We start from the raw sequence: 19,419 nt of genomic DNA on the forward strand, positions 1-19,419 counted from the left end.
TTTGCAGAAACAAAGTTTTTATTATTTACATAAGCAAGTCCATATTTGAACTCTTTACATTTCCAGAATATTTACATGATTTCAAGATACTGATGAACAAAATTACGAAGGCCATCAAAGCATTGCAAAAAAAAAAAAATAATAATAATCCAACACTGTGCTTTAAAATTTAGGATCTAAAATAATGTAGAAGAAATGTCAATTTAGCACCTTGGTCAAAATAGTCATGCTATGGTGTTAACATAAGACACTTTTAGTAAGCAGTAGGGATCTCGGAAGTGACTGTGTCCAGAGGTTGCCAATGACAGCTCATAAGTGTGTCAAAAAGTTCTTCACTTCTCACCATAAATTCTCTGTTCATTCTATGAACATCTATGTTGAGTTGTGGATCTATTCAAATAAACAAAAGTCAGTAAGCAAAACACTGGCAGAATTGCTACATTAAAAAAAACCTTTAAATATAATATAAACATTCTGACACCCTTAAGATGTTATAAGCAATAGACTATGTAATGAACATGGCCAGTTATGAGAATTGTAGTCCAAATCAACTGAAGATTACCAAATTCTTTGTTCCATTTTAAGTACCAAAACATACTGAATATATTCAACAAAGAAACAAGGGGTACCTGAAACACAAATTTATTATCACTTAATAATAACTTATTCACTTTTTAAGGCACTGTTAGATTTTGTTGTTTTTGTTGCTAAAGACTAATCGGGCAACTTCCGCTAAAAACAATGTATTTAGGAACATTTTTAATTATGAGATCATGGAGAAAAGAATGAGAAATCTAAAAACAGTTCTTGTGCCCTGAAAATATTCTGATCTAAAGCGATTTCTAATTAGTTTGTTATCCTGTTCGTCATGTTAACAATGTGCATTTTTTTTTGATCCAGCAACCAAATTTTCAATTTTCTTCTAAATCATGTACTTCCAGAGGGTATTTCAGTAATTTTCAGAAATAAATCTTCAAACATGAAGTAGTTTAAGGTTCTCCCAAGATGGTTCTGCTATGAAATAGGTCTATTTCTTCCAAAATATTATGTGTAGAACATCTTAAGAGTGCTTCCCATTCAGAAGACTTATTTCCAGAAATCCAAAATTGCCTCCCTATCCCCCATGATTTGAAGGAGATTCAGCATGCACATATTTAACAGAAAAGGTGGACTGTAACTAATGCAATACAGTAACCATCTCCCTGCTCCAGTTCAAATTTCAAAAATGGATTGGTTTTGATTATACTGTTATTACTTCCCCCCCCCCCCAAAAGCCCTTAGTGGGCTCTATGCAGTGTTACTTGGACCACTATCAATGGCTGTAAAGGATAATGAATCTTACTCTTGGAAACCTAAATTGTAAAACAAATATTGTGTAGCTAATGGAGAATGAAATGTTTCTGAAGTATTTTTTTAATGTGCAAAATGAGATAGTTCCTCTAGAACATTACATTTTTCCTTCCTTCCTTCCTTCCTTCCTTCCTTCCTTCCTTCCTTCCTTCCTTCCTTCCTTCCTTCCTGTGTTAATCTATGCAATTGAGGATGTTTTATGACTTGTTGGAAACATACTGCCTGGAGCAAAGAACACCCAAAATACAACTACTGTATTTTCTGGCGTATAGGACGACTCGGTGTATAAGATGACCCCCGACTTCAGCGCCGAGTTGCATGCCTAGAAAGTCATCTTATAAGCTGGAAACTACTGTAATTTCCCCTGACTTCGGCACCGATTTGAATGCTTTAGAACAGTGGTTCTCAACCTGTGGGTCGGGACCCCATTTGGGGTCGAACGGCCATTTCACGGGGGTCACCAAACAACGCAGTCTGCCGTTTTTTCCGCCATTCCCCCCCCCCTTTTCCTTAGCTGTGCTACTCCCTCTTATTCTATTGGCTTTTGAAAGCCAATAGAATAGACTCTCTTGAATAGAGTCTAATTCTATTGGCTTTCAAAAGCCAATAGGAATTGTCCAGGCTGTCTCTGCCCTGCTGAGCCCGCCAAAAGTCCCAGTCTGCAAACGATGCTGCATCAGTTGAGTAGTCCTTGACTTACGACCGGTTGAGTAGTCCTTGACTTACGACCAGTTGGGGGTCGTGGCATTAAAAAGGTTGAGAACCACTGCTTTAGAAAGTCGTCTTATACGCCGGAAAATATGGTGCTTGTTTCAGAAACACATGAACCAATAAAGAACATACAGATCTGGCACATCCTGAAACAGGCCAAGAGCATTCAAGGAGAAAGCAAGCCACACTGTTTATATATTCTTAATTGTTAATATAGTTTATTAAGTAAATACAAGTAGTCCTTGCTTGGGGATGGCAACCGGGATTAGGAAATGCATTACAATATGTCATGTGATTGTGCCAATTTATGACAGTTATAACAGCCTCAGTTGTCATCATAAAGTGAATCTGACACAGTTGCAGCATTCCATGGTCACACAATCACCCTTTGTGACATTCTGCTAGCTTTCCCACTGACTTTGCTTTTGGGAAGCTGGCAGTTAAAATCACAAATGGCGATCGTGGGATACTGCAACATTGTAACTGCAAGCTGGTTGCCAAGTATCTGAACTGTGACCACGTGACAGTATGGACACTATGAGGGTTGTAACTACAAGGATTTATATCCTCCTCATTCAGTGCCATTGTAACTTTGAATGGTGGCTGCATAAGAAGACACTAAGCAAAGACTACCTGTAAGCACAAATTACCCAGAAAAACATCAGGCTAGCTCATTTCAGAGGAAAATTGGTTTTATACTGCATTAAGCATAAGTCAACTATCCACATTTTACTGAAATAAGTAGGCTTTTACAAGATAAACAATTATCTCTGGCTTATGCCAAAATAGCTGAATTTACAATGAAGTGAAATCAAGTAACTTTATGCTAGTATGCCATGTAAACTCAGGCATCACGTGGCAACCTACAATATCTGCTCAATCCACGTGCTTATTTTTATGTTATCAACATTTCAAAGATATTCTTCAGATTACTAGATTTTCAAAGATCTTATCAGAGAAATTATTTGATGATCTAATTCTATATGGCAATACTACTAATATCAACATTACCTTCTGTTATTAGATCATCATTTAAAATCATACCACAGCTATCCTGAAAAAAAAAGAAAAAGAAAAAATTATCATTTCTTTAAAAAATGTACTTTTTATAGTTAAGAAGACAAGTCCCATACACATTCATTTACACTCTTTCAACGGAGAGGGGACAATTATACATATATGCACATCTCTTGACTTATATGCTCTTCTTGCCTCCTACCTATTCAGAGGCATTTCACTTTTATTTTCCGTTAATCCTGCCTTCTCACTTTACATGGTACAGGGTGTAGACAAAAAAGAATTCTGATTTACTTCTTTAAAAGCTTTCGAGGCAGAGATTATGGATCCAACCTACTTTAAAAGCCTGACATAGTTTATTTTAAACAAAAAACTCCAAATCACGCTTAGGAACACAGCAACATTAAAGCAACCAGCAATAAACATATTTGGAAGGTGGGGGGGGGAAGAAATATACAAGAAAGAATTTAGATTTGTAAATACATGTTGTGGGTTTAAGTTCCACTGTAAAGTCTTATCACATGAGAAAGCACTTCAGGTGTCTTTGAAATTCAAACATCTTACAGAAATACAGGCCTAAGAACTATTTATCCAGAAGCTCTTCAATATCTCCATTTTAAAATTTAATTTATTGCAGTTGAAGACACTGAAAAGCAGCCAGCACATTTAAAGCGTTAAAAAAAGAAAATACTTAGGAACTTGGCATTTCCAGAAATACTAAACTTCAGAACTTGTAATTTTCAAGTAGTACAACTCCAAGAGGTCTGAAAGGCAAAGGGTCATAAACTCTAATTTGATTTATGTGAATACCTGAAATAAAGCTGGATTCATTGCTTGTTGTCCCACAGTTCCAGTAGGCTGCATCCTTTCATAAGATGCGTAAGTATAATTATAATCACTGTAGTCAGCATTATAATCTGCATATTCAGGATAATCTCCATACTCAGGATAGTCATAGCGTTCACCAAAACGAGAACCAAATCGCTCAGCATAACGTTCAGGAAAACGATCACCAAAATGCTCAGGGTAACGTTCAGAAAAACGATCACCAAAGCGGCTGCCTCGATCAAAACGGTCAAAACGATCATAGCGATCAAATCGGTCATAGCGTTCATTTCTATCATAATTGTACTGGCGGTAATAGTTTTGATAGTCTTGGTAATAGTCATTATAACTATAGGGCTGGTACCTTTGAAATTCTGCTTTCAGTCTAAAACACAAAAGGAAAATATTAAGTTAGAATTTCTTAAGAGCACTGTTTACAACTGAATAGGGCAAGTCTAGTAAAAACATTGAAAATCCTTAAAAAAAAAGCTGCTACAGATATCACTACTGTTACTTCAAATAGCAAAACTCCTACTCTCTCTGTTTCCATATACTTTCAGTCAACTTTGCTTGCACACACATAAACAAAACTACTAAATGCAAATAAAATTACATATTGAAGAGAATACATCGTGAAAAACATTATACAAGAAGTTCCCAAACTTTCTTGATCCACAGTACCTCTAAAGGTTTCCAAATTGTGCATTGCAGCATCTTGGGATGCCACAGCAAACTAAGAATTCTGTTTATTAAAATATCCCTCAAGACCCTTGGAATTTGCTGTGGTGCCTTGGAATGCAGCAGCAGAGTGTTTTAGAACTATAGTTATATGCTGTATTTTTTTCTTAAATGAAAAGTATTCATTGAATTTTGGGGACAAAAAGGGCTTTATATTTTGTTTAGGTATTCATTGTTTCCTAAATGTAAAAGGTAATCATAGAATTAGTTTAAAATTATTGTGACCATTAAAAGGGAATAACGAAGTTTGAAAACTCATATGTATAATATATATATAAAAATGTAACACTACTACATTTTAATTTTCATCCAATCAGAATAAAAATAAGCAAGCAAAGAAATTCAGATAGATATCAATATCATTAAAGAAGAGAAGGGAATCATAGTGGCAGTAGAGCAACTTAAAACATCCAAACCCCTAATGCAGTGGTTCTCAACCTGTGGGTCGGGACCGCATTCGGGGTCGAACGACCATTTCACGGGGGTCGCCAAACAACGCAGTCCGCCATTTCCCCCCCCCATTTCCTTAGCTGTGCTACTCCTTTTTATTCTATTGGCTTTTGAAAGCCAATAGAATAGACTCTCTTTCAAAAGCCAATAGGAATTGTCCAGGCTGTCTCTGCCCTGCTGAGCCCACCAAAAGTCCCATTCTGCAAATGGTGCTGCACCAGTTGAGTAGTCCTCGACTTACGACCAGTTGGGGGGGGGGTCGCGGCATTAAAAAGATTGAGAACCACTGCCCTAATGGAACAAGTTATAAACCCTGATTACTTGCATGCATGCATTGACACAATGTAATTTTATAAAGAATTAAAGTGTATTAATTCAGTACTTTTTAAACAAAACCAGAAGCTGACCTGCCTATGTACTGACTTGTTTCATAACAACTGTATTAATAGAAAAGGAAAGCAAAACATTTTGAAAAACATTATTTTTAAGAAATCAAACTCCTTTTGCAATCAGACACAAATTACAATTTCATAAGAGATTCGAAACCCAAAAGATTTGTTAATTTGCATCAACTACCTTTTAGAAATTCCTAAAGTCAATCGAATTCGTTTTCCACCTAGACCAGGTGCATTCTGACAATCTTGCAGTGCTCTCATCATATCACCTTCATCAGAAAATCTGACAAAGCCATAACCCCTGAGGAGTTTTAAAACACAAACTTTAGTAATACTGCTAAAAAAACACACACAATATTTTACTACCAATTATATTTTCACTGCACTGCTAATGGCTATGTAGATAAATAGCATTTAAATAGCACATTAATTCTACTAAAGGAAATTTCCTATTACCGATAAACAAAAAATACCATTTAATTGTACCTGATCCTGAGTAACATGTGCCCATTTCTACAATATATTCAAACCATTTCAAATACCGAGAATCTATTCTCTTACGCATTTTGCATTAAGTTATAAAATTATCTCATCCGAGTTCTAAAAAGAAAGCCTCTCAGGTTTGCCACGCATACTGCCATCAAAGGCTGGGGGGAGGAGGGGAACATGGGGTGGGAACAAATGGGCAATCAAACTGCATGTGTACGTGATGGGAAAATTGGTAGGGGGGAAAGATAGCTTGATGAGGAGCAGGAGAGCTCAGAAACAGTTTGTGCCAGCAACTAAGACTGTGTACCCTGAGAAAGAACATAAATTACTCTAAACATCTCAGTGTTTTCAAAACACCTAAGCGGATTCTTATTGGTTGAAGATGGACTGGTCATGGGAGGAGAGCTGGGATGTGCGGGGGACTTTCTGTATTGTTTTGAGCAAGTATCTTTCTGTAAAAGAACCTGCTTCAACCAAATGGAGTCAAGGATCTTTCTTTCCTAAGAAATCAGACTGGGGTAGGTCTGCAGAGCCTCTTGCTAAAGCATTAACTGATGTAAAGAAGACATCCCAAATATGTATTTCAATAAAACTGTATCTTTCATTCATATATCACAGTACACCTCATATTAAAAATACAGTACAATGCTGATTCAACTATCTCTGCTTGACTTCAAAAAATTTGAGAAAACTCACAATATTTAGGTTTTGAGGGGATTTGAAAAATCTGTATTGCATACACACACACACATTTTAATTCATAAATGGGCTACCTGGAATATCCCAGCAGATCTGTGGCCACTTTACAGTCTATACATGATGGATACTTTTTAAAAAAATAGTCATACAGCAAAAAGTCATCCACTTCAGGAGTTAATTCTCCTACAAATATTGCAAATTCAGGCCTGGTAAATTCTGCCCTAACAAATTCTTGCCTTACAAATTCTGGCCTGGAAGAAATTAGAAGAAAAAACACGATTAATCATCTTGCAATGTAAACCTCAGAACCCTGTCTCCACTAGATTTCTTTCCAGTGAATATAACCCAGAATACCTACCTAGGATTGATCCAGCCAATACTTGTTTGTCCTTATTCATGGTGCATCACTAGCACCATACACAGGAAAAAAATATCCTGGTCATGTCTGAACAATATTCCTTTTGTTTTTTTAAAAAAGCAACCAGACTGAAGGAATCCACTTAGTCCTATGCAGGTAAACTTGGCTAGCGCCAATTTCAGTTACAAGCAGATCATGGATTGTATAATTGGCCTTGCGTTTTCTATAACTCAAAACAGCCTTCCTCAATGCACTTAATCCAAATATTACTACCAATATTTATGAGAAGGTACCATTTAAAAAACTTGCTTCTCAACAGTAACTTCAGAATGACCAAACACTACAAATTTAAAGGTTATTGGGCCATTTAATGAAATTGCATTTTCTTTTAATTTGCTCATTAAGGTTATGGCCTGGTAAATGGATTCATCCATAAAGTTTCTTAAAATTATACAAAAATAATTTGCCACTACCTTCTTCTGGGAATTTTTTTGAATTTTCAAATTTAGCTACAGCTTGAGATTTTCTAATGGCTATGTCATTAAAATATTAAACAGGTTCAACTTTCTCAGTTCAAAATTAGCCAGGAAATGAATTTAATCTGAACCCTTTAAAATTAAAAAAAAAAATCCCTTCCTACATTTTAAGTTACTAATTCTATATTTGTTTTGCTTATACAATTGGAACTGTTTGAAACTTTCTACTCCTATCAACTTGGTAAATATTTTTTATGAGTTATTCAACACTTGTGTGTCTAACACAAAAATGTATTTTTATATTCCCAATTCTAAATTTGTTAAATAAAGACAAAGTGATCAAGTAATAGAAGCATATACAATAAAACCATCCCTTTTATATTCCAGATTAACCAAACAGTTCTCCAAAGCACTGTAATGTTAGGTACTAGTGTTGTTTTGAACCGAACAGTAAACACAGATGTATACATACATTTTAGCTTAATATGTCAGCAAACATACCAAATAATGCCAATTTAATACATACATTCTATCTATATGCTCCATTCAGTTGAAGGCTGAGTAACAATTAATCTTCAAATAGCTTTATCAATAATTCTCCTGGCAAATATTCAGTAACTTGTAATAGTTTGAATCTAATTAGAAATTACACTCATTTCTGTGACATTAAATAAAACTCCACAACTTAATTTATGGAAACAAATATGCTTGCCAGTATCTTGCAATGACCTTCATTTCTAATTCAGATCCCAACTGTGATGCTATTAATAGGCTTCTTGGCTTTCTAGCATTGGCAAGGCTGTTGTGAATTTTCAGCATGCATCCTCCAAAGTGAAGTTTATATAATGCAGAATGTAGCAAAACCTTCAGTACTCAAGAAAAAAGGTCCAACAGAAAATCATATTTTACGCCACACCAAGAAGGTAAAATTAAGAAACCTTCTGAGAAGCAGTAATCAACCCCAAAGGGCCAAATGCAGCCATCACGCTGAGATGTTCTCCAGATGCTTGTCGAACAATTGCCTAGTGCTTTTTTTTTTTTTACTTACTTCATTTCACATTTTCAGTTCATATCCACTGAACCTTTGAAAGTTGCTAACTAAATTTAACACTTCTGTACAACTGCCTTTTTATTGTTTTATTTGTTTTTTTTAGCTATGTGATGAGCAGCTTTTCAATTCACAAAGCTTTAAAAAGAATCTGAGGACAATTGAGTGTGCTGGTTCTGATTAACTTCTCACTACTTGATTTAGGTATTATATAGAGACAAGAGCCAGTTTTTTTCTTGTCAGTTTCAAGATTTCTTCACCTGCTTGGAATACTAGTAAAATCTGGTCTTCCTGCTCTTGCTTTACTCTTTTTCTTCCGTTTTTTGTGGGGGGATCTCCACCACAGAGGCAGGCTTTCTTTTTTGGCCTTTCCCACTGTATCCTGCTAGAATGAAAAACAGTTATACAGTATTTCATCTCAATTAAATGCCTCCCTCCCTCTCCCCATCACCACCTCGGTGATTTCCCCATATTCACCTTTCCCTTGAAAGAAGCCTGGGGTCCCATCTCTCCCTCCGCCTCCCATGAGGGAAAGCAGCCTCTGGGGAAAATGCCTGGCAAAAATAACAGAGCCAAAGGATTGTATGAAAAGCCATATTCCCCTGACTTAGTCAAGCTGGCTATCGGAGCTACTGCTTTTCACGCCAACATTTTGACTCCCTCGGCTCCCTTCATTTAAAAAAAAGGTTAAGCATTAGAGGCTGTCTGAGCACGTCATTTAAGATTTCTTTCACAAAAGGACCCTGCAGCAGAATAAGATATGGAGCCGGGTCACTCTTTCTGTTTATTTAAACACAGAAAATAGACTCGGGGCTCTTCTGTTGTAGGCTGTTGGCCGGTCTCAAGGAAATTGTCTGGAATAAGTCTAAAGCACAGCCGAAGGAACTCATGCCTGGTTTTCACAACAGTAACATGCAAGTGACAAAAGTGTCACATGAAAAATAATAATAAAAAAAAGCCAGCAGAGGCAACTCTATGGGAAAAGGGAAGGAGGCAGTAACCAAAGGCAGATGGTAAATCTCACCTCGGGGATACAGATTTAACATTTTTGTTAAGTTTTACTTACATGAATGGTAGCAGTTCCAATGAAGGCATCCTAAATAGTGAGTGTTATAGGAAAGTCCCACCACAAGAACTCACTGTGCAATAGTGCAGAAAGCAAAGTTTCCTGTTCTGTCCCCAAGCTGCTTCAGTTGGCGTGATTAAGGATTTCACAGCAGGGGAGAACAATTTGTCAGAAATTTATCTGAGGGAAGTATATGGCTAAAAACCCATCATCCCTTCCCAAGGAGTACTGGGTTCAAGCTTGCCATTTGTCAAGAATTCGGGACAAGATTGTGCTTCCCCCAAATTAGCTAATAATGCAACTGCATTTCTATCAAATTATCTTACCTGGCTAGCCATTGTAAAAAGCTATCTTCGCAAGAAGTCTGTAGTAGCTGCTTTTTCTGATGCTGTATTTTAAAAAAAAAAGATAAGGTTTTGTGTAAATAAGCCAGATACACATTTTTGTAATGTTATTTACAGATCAGCAGAACGCTGAGAGCCACCCTCAATGTTCATTATGTCACTGTACCAGAAACAACCACAATGCTCTATACCACAGATGTCAGCTTCCTCTGATTTTGTTCCCCTCAGTAAAGAAAGGTTTTATTGTTTCTATTTGTGGAATTCATTTTTCCAGTTCTAATTAAAATGAGCCATCCTGAAATAGAAGTTATTGACACTAGGAAATAAAGTCAGAGAGAAAATATTTAATGATGCTTTCCCTTATACAGGTAAAATAAGGGTATGCAAAATAGCACTGTTCACAATGTACATATTTCCTTACGACAGGCCAATCTGTACAACTTGTGAATACGTACATTTCTAGAAATGTTAGATCTGGAACAGAAAGTGACAATATACTTCCGTAACTGTTTTGGGAAGGAGACAGAACATTACAAAGACAGAATATTCCATGTCGTCCATAAGTAGTTAAAATAACTTTGAATACTGATTTTTCTTAAGATATAGAAGATCTATCTATCTATCTATCTATCTATCTATCTATCTATCTATCTATCTATCTATCTATCTATCTATCTATCTATCTCAGTGGTTCTCAACCTGTGGGTCGGGACCCCATTTGGGGTCGAACGACCATTTCACGGGGGTCACCAAACAAGGCTGTCCGCCATTTTTTCCCCCTTTTCTTTGGCCACGCCCATGGCACCCGGTGATGTATAAGTGGTTGGGGGGTCACCACAACATGGGGAACTGTATTATGGGGTCGCGGCATTAGAAAGGTTGAGAACCACTGATCTATCACACAAGATGGCCATTCACACACATCAAGCTATTCCAAAAAAAATCTCCACATCATTTGAAGCAAATATAGAGATGGAAGAAGGGCAAACAGAAGAACATCAGTCAACTTGTAGATGGCATCTTGATGACACAACCCAAAAAAGTATACAGGAACTATACATTATTAAATTTTGAAGTCTTACATTTTGAACTGGTCTGATCATAAACATTTATTTGTATCCCACCTTTATTATTTTTACAAATAACAAGGCATGAACATATCCAATGTATCTTCCTCCTCCTATTTTCCCCACAACAACCCTTGAAAAAGAGTGACTGGAGCAAAGACACCCAGCTGGCTTTCATGGTTATGGTAGGATTTGAATTCAGTCTACCTTCTAACCTGGTGCCTTAACCACTACATCAAACTGGCTTTCATAAATATTATGAATTGCATCTTTAATTTTTATGAAATTATAATATAATAAGCGCTTATTCATTGCAACTGGTCTGACATGGTAGTATTTGAATTAATGGAATGCATTCTGCTATTCGTTCTTTTTGGTAGAATTATTTAATCAGTTGAATTCATTCTAATAGTTAATTGTCAAAAATGAGTTAATAAATAAGAAGCTTGTAGCTGCTTAAAAACGAATTTAACATCATGGAAATTCTCATTTATCGCAACCAACATACTATGCCATCTCAAGAGACATTCTACATAATGGATACTTAAAGTATCTAGTTTTGCAGAAATGGCAAAAATTTCTGCTTATTTAAAGGATCATACACAAGAAAGATACATCATTGTATGGAGAAGATGGATAGGTTATATTCAGAAAAAGTATGGAATTAAAAAGTTTCATTTATTTTATGAATGAATATTATAACAAATATTATAGAGAATTGTCTTATAGGTTATGGAGTTAAAGGTTAATTATGATATTTTCTTTTTTCTTTTCTTTTTTCTCTTTTATTATTAAATTTTGTTATTATTAACCCTGTATTCTGCTCTGGGAAGTGAAGGGAGGGGGGTTGGGGGTGGGAGGGAGGGTAAGAGGGGGGGTAAGTGTAGTATAGATAATGGTTGTTTATAGGAGTGCGGCCCGGGCACTTCCCTTATGCTGCGTTCATGGGTTTGATAGGGATGAGAGGAGAGAAGGTGTAGAGAGGAAGTAGGGTATGAGAGGAGAGGGGGAGGGGAAAAGAGTAGGAGGGGAGGAGAGAAAGAGGAGGGAAGTAGGGAATGTTTTAAGAAAGGGTGGACGCAGCCTGGGGGGAATGGGCGGGTCGCACCAATGGTTATGAATTTATCTTACTTAAAAATTGTATTGTATTTTTATAATATTTAAATGGAAAAAATAAAAATTTTCAATAAAAAAAGAGACATTCTACATAATGTAGCCTTGTCTTAATTTTTAAAGTACTAAAATGCAATCATGATACCTTTCATCATGAATGTAACTATTATGTTAAAATATCATACCATCACAATTATGTAGTAAAAGAGGTTATTGTCATTTTGGTAGGACAAACCAGTATCAGGGAAGTACTCCATTTTGCAAAATTATAGTGCAACTGGGCATTTTGCTTGTGTTGAAAAGAATCATGCAATGTTTGATAAAAACAATCTCAACTGGCACTAAGAATAATGCAGTTTGCTTGAACAGTAACTAGCAAACTGCTAAGAATATAGGTAGTCCTCAATTTACAACCATAATTGAGCCCAAAATTTCTGTTGCTAAGTGAGACATTTATGTGTTTTGCCCCATTTTATGACCTGTCTTGCCACAGTTGTTAAGTGAACCACTGCAACTGTTAAGTTAGTCACACGTTTGTTGAAGTAAATCTGGCTTCCCCATTGATTTTGCTCGTCAGAAATTCACAAAAGAGGATCACGGTATTGGGAGACAGCAACAGTCATAAATATGAGTCAATTACCAAGCATCTGAGTTTTGATCATGTGACCAGGGGGATGGCACAATGGTTGTGTGAAAAATGGTCACAATTCACTTTCTTCAATGCCGTTGTAACTTTGAACAGTCACTACATGATCTGTTGTAAGTCAAGGACTACCTGTAATAGTTTTCTAGTTACAGTTATAACTGTCTACTATAACTCACTTTCTTTATTGTAGTGTTATTTAAAAACAAATAGTTTAAGAATTTAACAGCAGTCCTAATACTTCAAACTAAGTATCAGTGCAGGTAGTGCCTTTTTGATGACCATTCATTTAGTGAGCAAAATTATGACACTGAACAAATGGTAGTTAAAACTGTTCCAGCGCCCTTGGGGGTCATGTGATCAAAATATAGGTGCTTAGCAGCCCATCTACATTTATAACTGCACTTGAACTCCCCCCAACCTCTGTCCTAGAATCTCTGCCCTCCACCTTCAACTGTATTCTTCCTCCCACTGCTGGTAAGGCATGCCCAAAGTACCTGCTGGCTTTCATGCAGCTCCCCTTCAACAGCTGGAGAAAGACAGCAGCGAAGGTCAGGAGTAGTCGCATGGGAAGGTACCAGAATGCAGGACAACCAAAAGACAGGTGGTGGTGGTGAGGGCAGTAGGAAGTGGAGGCTAGAGCAGCAGGGCAGGAGAAGGATGAGGTCCTGGACTAACAACTGTACCACCAGAACTGTTGTCTCTAAGCAGTGCAGTCATATTTCACTTAACTGCTTCATTTAGCAACAGAAATTCCAAACTCAATTAGGGTCATGAACAGTGAGGGCCATGCTTTCTATAAAAACACTAAATTCTGAACCAAATTGTAATTCTGTATCATCTTCATTTCATAGACAGTCCCCAAATAAGGATTTAATATCTAACCTAAATACATTGAAGTATACAAAAATCCATTTACAATAAAAATGCAGTTCATAAAATATAAAATTATAACTGAGATCTATTTTCTCCAGGTAAGGGCAGCTTGGTATTGGTTCATTAAACAGAAATGGTAAAAACTATTTTCAGGTTTTTTTTTTTTTTTTTTTTTTTTAAATCAGTTTCATCAGCAAGCAGTGCCAGTTACAAAACTACTGCTTCACAGTACTATCTTCCCCATACCCAGAGAAGTCAAATAATGTGGATTTGTAAAATTTACCAAAGTAATCCAGTTACATATTCTATTAAGCATAAACTCTGTCTAAATTAGAAAAACGAGGGAATAAAGAAAAAAAATGAAATGACCAAATCTGTAAATTTCAATACTAATACAAACAAATCCAATTACAAGGATACTGTCAACAAATTAATAATCTTTTAATAAAAATTTGCTCTGCAAGTAAGTATTCACATTTTATAAATACAACCTCTGCTACTTTACTTACCAATGAGTGTCAAATGTACAAACTTAAAAAATTTAAAAAAATTAGCTGCAGAAGGTGGCAAGTACCAGAACAAGGTGAGATCTTGCCTCTAGTTACTTTAATCATCTAAACTGAAGTAAAAGCAGTACTTTTTCTCCCACTAAGGTTGTTCAAGAACTTGTGATTTCACTGCAATAAAAAGAGAGTATAAGAATTAGGAAAAAAACTGTTTCATAACACAACCTGTACTGAACTTAATAAGTAAAAATAGATTATAATAAATATTTGTACATCTGGTTCAAACAGCAACCTTAATATGATTTGGTTTTGGTTTAGCAAAGGGACAGACTTTTTTGTGACCATATCACCCTCCAATGTCTGTAGAAAGTACAGCTGGTGGTGCGACAATCTCACTGGAAAATGCCAACCCAAAATCTTTTTTCAAGGAAAAAATAGGTGCTTTAATTTTTTGTTTTTAAATCTGCCAAGTTTCAAATACATTTAAATACAAATCCCCAAAACATGGTGAAAAATAGAAGTGGCTATTTTTCATTCTTTTAAAATTAGAAAATCATTGGGGCATAAATTTTTCACAATCTGAGAAAAACAGGCCTGACTTCTAAATGGTTGCTTTTCATTTCTGAATTTCTATTTTTAGTTTTTAAATATTTTATTTAAAAATACAGGAAGAGGTTTTTTTTCAGATGGAAGTGCCCTTATTTCTCTCTCTCTGATCAAGCCCTCTTGTTATTGTTAATCTACCAACATTTTCTTTTGAATATGGAATTATGAGGCCGGGGGGGGGGGGAACCTTCACCACCAATTGAGCTATGCCTACTTAACACCAGGTAAAGTTAAAATGCTATTTTTAAATATAGCATAGTTGTACTATTAAGCTTCGTTGTTGGAAAAAAAATATCAATAATTTCAATAAAGCTTACTTTGAAATACCGATGTTGAAGATTACAATCTTTAAATGAGAAAACTTAGGAAACGGACCAGTTGGAATCTTTTTTTAAAAAATGGGAATTCAGAGGCCTGTGCGCACGCGCGTACGTAACCATGAACATACTAGCACATACGTGTGAACAACGTATTCATATGCCAACAGACTCTGACCCCGTTCATATCCCAGTTATCAGTAAAAGCAGCTCCAAAAGATCTACCCAGGCCTATTCCACAGCCAACTTAAGTGCACTCAAAAGGAACCGGAGGGGAAGAGGAGAAAAGGCACCAGCGCGTCCTAGGCCTCCCTATTGGGGGCGGGGCAGAGCTCACGCGGCGCTTAGCGGAAAAAAGCGAGGAAAAGACTCGGAATCAGGAGTATCTTAATACTCCTTGTCCATGAGGCGAAGGACCCCGTCCCTTTCCTCTCAAATCCCGAATACTAACATCACCTTCCGGACAGCCGCCATCACCAGCCGTTTTTTCCGCCGCCGTCGGCCTCCCCTCCCGTCTTCCCTCCCCTCCCCGGACTTCCGCCCCGGGTTGGGTTGTCTGCGCGACTGCCTGTTTCCGTTTCTTCCTTTTTCTTTTTTTAACAAATCGTTTCTGCCTCTCCCCTGCTCCCAAAAAACGACGGAAGAAATTAAAAGATTCAGTCTGGAAACGGGGAGCGGCCACCAGACTTCGCTGCTCCTCGTCTCAGGCGGGTGGAGTAGACACCCCACACCCAAGACAAATCGGACAGGCGGCTAGCAGGCCGCGGTACAACTCAGACAGAAAAGGACCCGACACTAGTAGGCGTCGCTAAGGAAGGCCAAGAAATGGAGGTTCTGGGGGGATGTTACGAACAGATTCTGTTCGGATTCTCCATACAACCGGCCGAGGTAAGATTTAAATAAGAGAAGGGGGAACATAGAAAAGGAGAGTTAAGTTGGCTAGCGGGTCCTAATACTCACCACGAGCGCCGCACGCTGCGCAAAACGACGACGAAGTTGCGAGCTATCAGCGTGCGCAAGGGGCAGGGGAAGCGCGTGGGCTCGCTTCGTCCTGCTCAGTTTCCTTCCCAGAAGCCTCGGCGGCGTGGCTCGTGCTCAGCTCCGCCTCGTGAGCACCGTACGTTGTCGCGGGGCGGAGAAAATGGAACGTTCCCGCGCAGTCGGCCGGAAACGTTTTCCCTATGGCTCGTCTCGCCTCTCCTTCCGGGCAACGAGCGTGCTTGGCGGTGCCGGACGACGTCGTCCGCGGCAGTTTTTTTTTTTTTTTGGTTTTTAAATGCGATGTCGGCCTTTAGGTTACACCAGCTTCATAGAGGGCTGTCTAAAGACAGTTTGTTAGAAGTTAAGGCCTCCGATCCTGGCGGTTGTAGGCAACGGTTTTTCCAACCTCGTGCTCTCCATACCGGAAGAAACCCCAAACTTGGGTTCCCAATTTAACATGGCCGAAGTTTTAGGGACGCCTGCTGGGAAGCAATAACGTGAGGCTTATTGCTTCCGCGGAGCTCTTGGTAGAAGGAAGCAATATTTCCCCCCTTTTATTGTAGTAAATGTTGGTACAGTACATTGTATGATTTCAATGTGGTAATGTTTCTATAGTAAAATTACTGAAGTTGTACTTTAAAAGTTTAAAATATTGAAAATAGAAAAGTAAAAATTCTATATGTGTTAATTGCCATTTAGAATCTCAGTGTTTTAAGCACCCAAAGTTGAACACTTATCATTAAAAAAGCCCACTGCAGTTTATATCAGTTGTATAATAGTATCAGTCTTGAACTAATTTCTTAATAGTAAGACTTCCATTGTAATGTTATTTAACGTGTGTGTGTGTCTAAAGGAAGCGAAATTTAGCATGTAATGTAGCAGGACTTTTCCTGTATTCCTCTTTTATTAGGTTTGCATAATCTCCAAAGTGGAAATACTCAAGGCAGCTTACATTAAAACTCAATAAAAGTAATCAATCAAAGAAATATAAACCTATTGATTTGCCATCACTACCACCATTACAAATAGAGTAGTGTAGCCTGAGGTGGCGCAGCAGTTAGAGTGCAGTACTGCAGGCCACTTTAGCTGACTGTGTTCAGCAGGTCAGCGGTTCAAATCTCACCGGCTCAAGGTTGACTCAGCCTCCCATCCTTCCGGGGTAGGTAAAATGAGGACCCAGATTGTTGGGGGCAATGTAAATACATATATATACATTGCTTACTGGTGTACACTGCTTGGAGAGTGCTTGCACTTAAAGCGGTATATAAGTCTCATAAATAAATAAATAAATAAATCTGTTCATGTAATGGATACAAAAGAAATCAATGCATTTGAAGTTGGCTTTTTAGTCTAGAAAAGCTGTTGGTATGCTTCATTTTTTTGTATATTTAAAAGTGCAATTTGATTGCCTGAAGTGAAATTAAGAAATGAGCCTTTAAAAAGTAAATAATGAATTTTGTAGAAAAAAATTGTGGAACAAAAATGTCAGTGGTCTACATAAAAAAACAACACCCTTTAGTTATGGAGAGGCTCTTCATCTGGCGCTAACAAAATCCAGTATTTTGGAAAATAAATGTGTCACAAGCTTTCATTTTGTGGAAATGCAGTTAGATTACATAAATACCATTCTAACTGAAATTAGTTGTAAAGTCCAGAGGCCATGTAATAGATATCTAAGCTCACTAGCTATAATTGTAGTAATTGACAATAATAACTGCTGCTAATTGAAGTAGATGGAATTGGTTTCTGATCAATAGGAAAAGACTGAGTGTATCATGATTTGGTTAATGAGGTCTGTTTTTTCTTTTAAACTGAAAATGCCTGTCCCTATAAAGCAGGGGTTCCCAACCACGGATGCTCGCATCCCCTGGGGGTGCGAAACAATATTCCAGGGGGTGCGAAAACGTGGGTTTTCAAAATTATAGTTATATGCATAATTAATTGCCGTTGTTTTGAACTTTTGTAAAGGGTGCAAGAATATATCAGAAGCGTTCTAGGGGTGCGGGGTATAGAAAAGTTTGGGAACCACTGCTATAAAGTATAGATAGTTTGCAACCACATAGCAGGGTAATCTACTGTAATCGCCTACTGCTTCAAAGCATTTGATTTTCTAAAGATATGATTTCTACTTTAACAATCCTACTAATTTATACTGGTAATCTATCCTTTATTTTGAAGAAAAAACTTAGTACTGAATGTTTACATTCAAGCATTCAACAAAACGTTTGATGAGTATTTGAAAGATGTGATGCTAAGTATGCTAGATGAGGATCTGTGCAGATAAATGCTTTTCAACAAGTTTTTACTTTGTTTTTAAAAACAGTACATTGGAATGTTATAGGAAAATCACAGTAGCTGATTTGACTGATTTTTAAATAAATCTTAGTCTTGATATTTTTTGTTTTCAGAACTGGGCAGTTGCTCCCGATTTTACTCATCATGCACACAATGCTTCACTGTCAGCAGTAGCTGTGAATGAAAGATATGTAGTCACTGGGAGCAAGGATGAAACCATACAAATCTATGACATGAAAAAGAAGGTAGAACATGGCGCATTGGTACATCACAATGGTAAGGAGTTCATCTTTCTTTTATGTCAGAACCCATATTCTAAGGGAGCTCTTTCTAACTTTAATTCTAACTCTAATCTTTCTGCACTTCTGGGTTCTGCCATGCTCCTGGAGGAGAGGGGGGAAACGCTGCGGGCTATTTCTTTGTTTTCCTATATCATTACACTGTAACATTTTTGCTGTTTCCGCATACATGCTCTTTAAACTATTTTTCCCCCTTGATGTCAGCTTGAAAGGGGGGAGGAGAAAGGAATGTGCGTCTGGCAACTGGTTTATCTCCGCTTTTGGAAGGGAAGGTGCAGAAGACTCAACAAAACATTGCTGCAACCCTGAGACGGCCTGGCGTTACCAGCTCTTTCCCACAACGGGCTTAACATCTGGGAATTGACCCATTCGAACTGACCGGATGAACTATTGGGGTGGGGTTTGCTTGGGACACTTTTAATCTATTGATCGGGAACCCCTCAGATCCTGTCTGTTATGCCTGCTATCAGCTTCTCCTAAAAAAAGTTCCTTTTGGAAGAAACTGCTTCCATGAGTTCTGCTTTCTTAGGATGAGGTATTGAAGTGGGCCCTGACAGTTAAGTTGAATGAGTGAGGCATAGTTCTCAGCAGGATTGCAGTATGGTGAAAACTCATTTTGAGGAGAAGTGTCTGTTTTTCACAAATGTGTGAAATTGAACGGCATATTACTTGTGGAGCTATGTCACTTGCATAATCACATTATTATAAAAATGTAAATCGTCTCACTTGCTTTTAATTTATGCCATTTGT

At 37.5% G+C, this 19,419-nt stretch overlaps 2 protein-coding genes across 17 annotated transcripts in view; one reads left to right on the top strand and one right to left on the bottom strand.

Moving 5' to 3' along the window:
• On the bottom strand, positions 1-16,195 carry CUNH6orf52 (chromosome unknown C6orf52 homolog). 15 transcript variants are annotated; one of them, XM_039349087.1, is made up of 11 exons: positions 16,055-16,194; positions 14,175-14,342; positions 9,949-10,010; positions 9,623-9,740; positions 9,034-9,110; positions 8,817-8,941; positions 6,749-6,925; positions 5,668-5,787; positions 3,889-4,288; positions 3,073-3,115; positions 1-390 (listed from the first exon to the last, which is right to left on the bottom strand). In XM_039349087.1, the coding sequence occupies exons 5-11, from the start codon at positions 9,061-9,063 to the stop codon at positions 254-256; spliced, it is 1,032 nt and encodes a 343-aa protein (XP_039205021.1). In that variant the 5' UTR covers positions 9,064-9,110; positions 9,623-9,740; positions 9,949-10,010; positions 14,175-14,342; positions 16,055-16,194; the 3' UTR covers positions 1-253. The 15 variants fall into 15 exon arrangements, with proteins under 15 accessions (XP_039205021.1, XP_039205047.1, XP_039205011.1 ...); XM_039349113.1 differs by lacking the exon at positions 9,623-9,740 and having other exon boundaries at positions 8,817-8,938; XM_039349077.1 differs by lacking the exon at positions 9,623-9,740.
• PAK1IP1 (PAK1 interacting protein 1) overlaps positions 15,716-19,419 on the top strand; it is a 15,879-nt gene continuing 12,175 nt past the window's right edge. The window contains exons 1-2 of one of the 2 annotated variants that reach the window (XM_039349033.1): positions 15,716-15,982; positions 18,484-18,646. In XM_039349033.1, coding sequence (XP_039204967.1) covers positions 15,920-15,982; positions 18,484-18,646 — 226 coding nt within the window. In that variant the 5' untranslated portion in view covers positions 15,716-15,919. Of the gene's footprint in view, positions 15,983-16,381; positions 17,235-18,483; positions 18,647-19,419 lie in introns of those variants that run through there. The other variant, XM_039349041.1, reaches the window with a different exon arrangement.

The sequence above is a fragment of the Crotalus tigris genome, unplaced genomic scaffold (assembly GCF_016545835.1).
Source record: "Crotalus tigris isolate CLP2741 ecotype Arizona unplaced genomic scaffold, ASM1654583v1 scf7180000017564.2150845, whole genome shotgun sequence".
NCBI classification, from domain to species: domain Eukaryota; kingdom Metazoa; phylum Chordata; class Lepidosauria; order Squamata; family Viperidae; genus Crotalus; species Crotalus tigris.